The following is an 8,003-nucleotide window of genomic DNA, read 5'->3' on the forward strand; positions in this document are numbered from 1 at the left end:
AAATAAATATTAATTTTAATTATATGAAAATAATTGCACAATATTTTCATATAATTAAAATTAGGGAAAAAAAAATATAGGGAGGAAATAGGAAGAAAAAACATTTATTTTTATGTACAAATTAAATCACAAATAAGGAATACAAACTGTGGTGGTGCCCACCATTTTTCCCTCCCTCCCTTTGCAAAGGCTTAAATGTGATGTTTCTTTCATACTAAAATATTATTTATGTTTATTATTAGTAACATTATGTCAATGTAAATATTCGCGTGTTATAATATTTGTCTGTATTTTATTTTTCTAATTTGTATTTTGGAATGTAACACGAGGGGACGCTAGGAGGATTTGTATATAAGGAATGTAAAAGAAGGTAGGAGGGAGAAAATGATGGACTGAGTGAAAAGGAAAGAGAAAAGTGAGAACTTGGACTGAAGACAACTAGTCTTATTGTATGTATATTTCCCCTACGACCCCGTTCTGGCTGTATTCCTAGTTTTAATATATGATTATCTTTGTTCTTAGTGTTGTCTGTATTTCTTTGTTTATTCAAAACACAACACTCCACAAAACTAATAAAAGATAATAAAAATAATAATGAACACCAAACATTTGTATTTCTCAGATTCTCAACTGTATACTTACTTTTACACTTCCCTGTATATGATAAATGAAATTTTAATTGTATTAAATTATTTTATGTAGAGTTATACAGCAGAAATAATATATCTTCCTGTTCCTGGTATCAATGTTGGAACAAATTTTTTTCTACTGCCAAGTTTTGAAAATATTTTTCCATCATTCAATTATTCTTCTGGAAATCCTGATATAAGGGTATGTAATTGTATTTAGTATATTTATTATAGTATGAAATAATAAATAAATACATAATTTATATTATTTTAAAAAAATAGATTCAAAATGTAGCTAATATAATATGAAATGTAATAAAATATATAATAGAATATAGTAAAATGCTACCAAAACAAAATGTTACAAAAATCACTAGTATCATAAAAAAGAATAAACAAAAGAAATGAAATAACAATCATAATTAAAAAAAAACTAAATGAAATATTATTAGTGGAAATAAAAGTTTAATAAAAAAGAAGAGTTTAATTTAATCATTCTTAAAGTAATAACATATTTTAATCTAAAGTTCTTCATTTTACAGTAATTATTTATTAATAATTATATATGATTTAATGTTATTAGTATCAATGCACATCTGGGTAGAACTATTTATAGCTTTTAAAGTCTAATTCAATATTAAAAAATATAACATATACTTGTGGATAATTTTTGAGAAATAAAACTTTAATTATACAAGAATTTTTGAATGTCATTCTATAAGAATGTGTGTATTTTTAAAATGTTTAAATTTGAAAATTAGAACAGTGTTAAATATTTTTTTACTACATACTGGGTAATCAATCAAAAAGTTTACCCATGAGAAATAGACTAAGAAGTTTAATGACATTTATCAGTTGGCAATCTTATGAACTATGTTTGTTAGTACTTGTTACATGTTGTGAGAAACACTTAAATTTTAAATATTTATTTATGATCAATTTGTGGGATAACATTCGAAATAACTAAATAAATTTTTTATAGCATAGAAATATGTTGCACCTNGTAACAAAAATAAGTCTGCCCGAGGATTTTTTTTAAATTACTAAATTGAAAACGGTAACGTCCGAATAAAATCTTAGTCTCGAGGTTGTAAAAGGGTGCAGAAATCCTGACATCATTTTTTGCTTTATAGTGGTATTCATATGTGGTGTATACCTGAACGGCGGATTAAGCGGTAAGCGAACTATGCGGGCGCGTAGTGCCCCGAAGGAGCTCTCGCAGTCATTAAAATGCTACTGAAAAAAGGGATTGCGAAAACGCAGAAGATAGAAATAGTCCAGAAAAACGCTTCGATATATAAAGATACATGGAAGTAATAAATGATTTAGCTTTATGGCCAACAATATTAACAGATGCTATTATTGATCACATTCTTAAAACAAACCAAAAAGTATAGAAAAGGGATTTCTTAATAAACGAAACAAGAGTTAAGATAATGGAAATAGATAAAACACCAGATGAAGGAAGTAACTTGACACCCGAAAAATTATTTAAAATACAAATTTACAGTGTTCTTGACACTCTATTGTGTCAAATAGATTGGCGTTATGAAAAAATGAAAACTATCTGTGACGATTTTTGCTTTCTCTGTGGCTCGTCTTTACAATACACGATTGTTGCTGATTTAAAAAAATCGGCTGCAGATCTCGCTATTAAATATAGCAAAGATTTAAAAAAGTACGAATTCACAAGTGAAATTGAAAGTTTTAATTTTGAAGTAACGACTCTTATACAAAATATAGAAACTGCATCTCCGCTTAATATTCTACAGGCTCTTCATGATTTTGGTTTAATTGAGTCTTACCCAAATATCAATGTCGCTCTTCGAATATTTCTAACTCTTCCCGTTTCTATTGCTTCGTGCGAGAGAAGTTTTAGCAAGTTAAACTTAATATAAATTATTTAAGATCAATTATCGGACAAGAACGATTATCCAATATTTCTATTATTTCAGTAGAATACAATATCGTTAAAAATATTAATTATGATGGTGCAGAGCCGTAACTAGGGTATGGCCAATGTGGCCCCGCCATAGGCGTCGATTTAATAAAGGCGCCTACGAGAAGGTTTCGAAATAATATGTATTCCAAATTAATAACACAAAAACATTTTTATATTTATATTTATACAGGATGTATCAGAATGACGTTTTAAAAATTCGGGGGATTGTAGAGGATAAAATTTTGAACGTTTTGATATAAGGAACCTATAGCTGGAAATTTGAACTAAAGTGTCTACAGCGATAGGAAGTGCTTGACCGCCCTTCACTTTGGTAGCTACCCTTCCGTCCATTGACGTCATGTTTTTGCTGCGGATGGAAGACTGTAAACACACAACTACAGTAGTCTAACTCAGCCTGTGTACACGACGTTGTGTACTTAGTGCCTGTCGTTCTTCAGGCCACCTCTTGCATCCATTGGCTCTGTGCTGTAAACACACAGCTAGTCAACGTGAGTTAGTGTACAGTTGTCCGCTTATCGTGCTTTACGTACTGGCTTCTCAGAGGGTAACTATACATTTGGAGAACTTGCTAATATGCATTTGTGTTATGGTGAAGTTCGAGGGAATGCCAGTGCAACATACCGACCGCATAGAACGTGCAAAGTGCTGTAGAAACGTTCTATCACTTTTCCGGCTATAGGTTTCTCATATCAAAACGTTCAAAATTTCATGCTCTACAATCCCCCAAATTTTTAAAACGTCGTTCTGATACACCCTGTATTATATTTAAACGTCACTAGAAAATTTTTTATAATAGCATTTTTTTAATAATAAAAATTAAAAAGGCGCCATTTTTATTCTTGGCCATAGGCGTCCAAAATCCTAGTTACGGCTCTGTGATGGTGTAATTAATGAATTTGCTAAAATGAAAGCCAGAAAAATTCAATTAAAATAAATCTTATTAAAAATCAATCGTAATGTATTTGTTTTATTATTTTCCCAAAACCAGATAAATTAAGGGGCCTAAATGCAAATTCTTGCACAGGGCACAGGAATGGCTAGTTATGGCTCTGTGTGGAAGTACTGCTATGAAAGAACTGTCAATCCCCGCACCAGCAGTTAGAAACCACACCTCCACCCTCCTTTTGTTAGTATATGTATGTAGTTATATCAATGTTTGCACTACATATAACATTCCATCACCATGGTAACACGCATGCATAACTGTTTACATGCAAGCTTAGAATGTTCCATTGTTTTAAAAACCTGCTTGTGCTGTTCCAGGTTTTTTGAAAATAATTTCGTAATTTTTGTTCTTCGAATTCACTTGTTCAAATCTCACTAGTTTTTTAAACCTGAAGAAGACCGAAAGTACGGTCAAAAATGTTTGTTTTCTATTAAATATTTAGTACTGGACTGTTAAGCTTTTTGAGTGTTAATTTAAAAGTTATATTATTTACAAGATTTTTAATATGGTGCTGGATATATGTGATTTTATTTATATTGCATTTAGGATTTAATTGAGCTTTTAGGACAGACTGAAAATCACTGTAAATGATGATAGACAGAGTTTTGTTTGGTAGTGAAGTGGCCCACTGAACAGCTTGGTAGACAGCATCTTTTCCAGCTTGATAGATGGCGGTATGTGGGGGTATCTGTACCTTTTAACATATTTTGGGCAAAATATGTCAGCTTGCAGGAAGATACAGATACTTAAGCCAACATGAAGGGCACTTTTAGACCCATCTGTGTAGATATTAATGTCTGCATGGTTACCCATTTAGGAAGCAGATGACACCAAATGTACCCTGGTGATAACCTTGTTTGCAGGGTGATTATCAGAGATAGTAGGGTAATTGTAGTATGGTAGCATGTGAACAGCCATAGATAGGAGTAGAGACCATTGTTGAGCCTTGATGTTTGTAGTTCTGATGTAGTAGTTTAGAACCTTTTCTACAATACATAGTGGCAAAGGAAGAAGCTCTGCTAGTATCAGAGAGGCATTAGTAGAAACATTTCTGCAGCACTTTGAAATTCTGATGGCAAACTGTCTTTGAAGAGAGAGCAATTTACTTGCTACTGAATTTTTACTAGTTACATGACCCCAGCTAGAGGCCATGTAAAATAGCATTGGTTGTATTGTCCCATTATATAGAGTTTTACAAGCTTTATGATTTAGTCCCCAGGTGCACCTAGCACATTTTAGCAGCATGTAGTTTATTTTCTTGGCCTTAGCCAAGATGTAATCAATATGGTAACGGAATGTGAGTTTAGTATCAAGGATTACTCCCAGGTACTTTTGCTGATCTTCCCATTCAATTGAGTCACCATTTAATAAACCTTAGGGTATGAAAATTTGAATTTGTTGATGAAAAGCATGGCTTTGGTCTTATAAGTTTAAGATAGCCCCATTTGGAAGCTATACTCAACATTTTGTTTAGCTTACTTTCCAAAAAAGCAATGTCCTTATGCTGAAACACAATGACAAGGTTGTCAGCATAAGTTTGTATACTTATTGCCTTGTCACGATTGGTTTTCAGGAGTTTACCACAAGGTTTCATAAGAAAAGAGATAGGACACCACCTTGAGGGCAAGATTTAGTTACGAGTTTTTTAACAGAGGGTTCATGGTAAGATAGATTTATTTTCCCATTAGTTAAAAAAGAGGAGACTAGCTTGACAAGATAGGTTCTTGTCAAGCTAGGTTCTTGGGTGCTAACAGTTGCCAAAATCTCCTTTAATATCCAAAATATAGCTGCAGTATAAACTTTGTTATTCAGGCCTTCTTCTATAATATCTGTCAAGGCATAGATGGCATTTTCAGCACTTCTGCTTTTTCTGAAGCCATATTGGTTTGGGTCAAGCCAGTGGTATGTATCAGTATACCACTCAAGCTGGCCCAAAATCATTTTTTCAAAAGCTTTGCCTATTACTGGAAGAAGGCTAATTGGTCTATACTGTTTGGAGTGGTTGGCTTTTTGATTAGGATGACATTGGCAATTTTCAGGAAAGTAAGACGAGTTGTACAGACTGACAAGGGAACTGTCGGAGTGTCTTCTAATAAATTTTAATAAAATTTAGTTAATAACTACGTTAAAAGTATACAAACTCTATTTTAAATTTGTAGCATTCACTAAAAGTGCTGATCAGAGTTATTAGCAATCAAATCAAAAATGGGAGAATTAATAAAATTTAGTTAATAATTATGTTAAAAGTATACAAAATTTTATTAATTTTACAACCATTTTTGAAAATTCCAGAATTTATTCTAAATGTAATATTGTCGTCTTCCTCCGCGACCCTTTCACTTCTAAAAATTTTCATAACTGTATTAAACTTCTATAAAGTAGTGCAATATTTGATTGCTAATAACTCTGATCAACACTTTTAGTGAATGCTACAAATTTAAAATANTCAATGGTGTCTAGGTTTTCTGTACAGCAAAAGCAAAAGGCAGTTTCTGCCTGGTTATACATCGCCAGGTAGCTTCTAAAATTACCATGCTCAGTAAGTAGTTGAGCAAGGTAATAAAGAACGTGCATTCAACACTAGGAAAATAGTCTTGTTATTCTACCAGTTTTACTGCTCAACCATTGTTGATACCACTTTTATCACGAATATAATTTTTAAGGCTGCTACATGAGAGAGGGATATGAGTGTAGTCAAAGTCAATGTCCTTTGCAGCTGACAGCCTCAAAGTTGGCTTTTTCATTTCTAAGTATGCTAGTATGTCCAGGAACAAATATAAAAGTTATCTTAAATTAAAAAACTTTTGTACACGAATACTGGAACGCATATAAATTTCCTGGATATCAACCTTCAATTTGATGGCACCAGGGTAATAACAAAGGTCCATTACAAATCATGCTATAGGTCATTGTTCATCCCAGCCAACTCTGCAGACCCTTATGACTCTACAAGATCGCTGTCTTCCATGCCCTAATAAAAAAAGCATTCACACACACTAGATTTGAAGACACTGAAGCGGAGTTGAAATGCATTCACAACATAGCCATACAGCAAGGATATAGTGGGAGCCTCAAACACAACATTGCCCGTGCTTACTCCACACAAATAGCTGCATGTGACACTTTGAACACACACACACAGTGAACCAAAATAGCACACAGTCACGGGCAGTAGTAGAGTACAACCACCACCTCAACTCTGTTTACAGAGAGATTGCCTCCTGTACTAACACAAAGATTGAATACAAGAGGCCCAGCGCTGTATGTGGGCTATTTTGCAGTGGCAAGGACAACATCAATAAAAAACATGTGTTGGGTGTATATGTGGTTCCTCTATGGCAGGGATGGCCAACACGTAGACCGCGGTCAACCGCAAAGGTTTTGAAAGCCCACGAAGTTAAAGTTGAACAATTTGCTTTCACTTAAATTAATTTTTAAAAATCTTAATTCGATAATTTATTCTTACAATAATAGACTGTCTGTGCAACATACCCATACTGTTTGTATTTATCCCGATGAACAATGCAAATGAATGTTAACATATGCGCATATAAAAATCCTAAAATTGTTTGCCCATATTCATAGTTGCCTGCAGACTATATTTTACCAAAAAAGTAGCCCCTAAGGGATAAAAGTTTGGCCACACCTGCTCTATGGGACAACAGGTTCCAAAAGGAGTTGGTATATATTGGGTCCACAAAATGCTCCCTTAACAAAAGAGTGCAGGAACACAAATACAATATCGATAATAAAAAGCACACCACTGCTCTATCCATTTATGCCACTGACCCTGGCATAAGAGCTGACCTACAGGAGGCCAAACTGATCAAGATGTCTCACTGTGTGGAACACCTTCGAAACCTGGAGACACTGGAAATATACAAAGCCTGGTTACATATCAATTGTATTAACTCTAAGGATGCCATCAATATGTTTCATGTGTGGAAGCAGATCCGTAACTAGGCAGGTGCACCTGCACAGGGCCCACTTGGAAGGGGGGCCCAAACTGCTGTTCACAAGAAATTATTAAATTTTAAATTTTTCCACCTTTCTACAGCGCAGTTTGGCAATTACATTTTGCCTTACTTAGACCCTAGATGTCGGCTCACCAGTGTTCCCAACTGTGGCGACTTTTAAAGGGACGTAGTGAGGTAGCGGAGACCTCAGACAAATCAGCCAAAAGTAGCGACTTTTGAGATTTTTCAATTAATTTTTTTGAGAGATTTAAATTTATGTTTATAGTTTTCAAATTTACAGATTTTTTGGTACTTTTGAAACCGTGCTTGTAGTTATTAGTAGTAATTCAAACACAAATAATTATCGTATTTATTTTCAGGCACTTGGCAATTCTTATCATCAAGTTTTTATTCAGTTGATACGTGTTGTTATTACACACGTTTCGGGCATTTATTGCCCCTCTTCAGCCAACTAAAAACAAAAGTTCAACACTATAAAATTACAACAA

At 33.6% G+C, this 8,003-nt stretch overlaps 1 protein-coding gene across 3 annotated transcripts in view; it reads left to right on the forward strand.

Moving 5' to 3' along the window:
• LOC111642584 (sec1 family domain-containing protein 2-like) overlaps nt 1–8,003 on the forward strand; it is a 72,885-nt gene that overhangs the window by 22,467 nt on the left and 42,415 nt on the right. For all 3 annotated transcript variants that reach the window (XM_023388941.1, XM_023388940.1, XM_023388942.1), the window contains exon 4: nt 703–831. In XM_023388941.1, coding sequence (XP_023244709.1) covers nt 703–831 — 129 coding nt within the window. The remainder of the gene's footprint in view (nt 1–702; nt 832–8,003) is intronic.

Source organism: Centruroides sculpturatus, unplaced genomic scaffold (genome assembly GCF_000671375.1).
Source record: "Centruroides sculpturatus isolate CEXI.00-Female unplaced genomic scaffold, Cexi_2.0 scaffold1599, whole genome shotgun sequence".
In the NCBI taxonomy this organism is placed as follows: Eukaryota; Metazoa; Arthropoda; class Arachnida; order Scorpiones; family Buthidae; genus Centruroides; species Centruroides sculpturatus.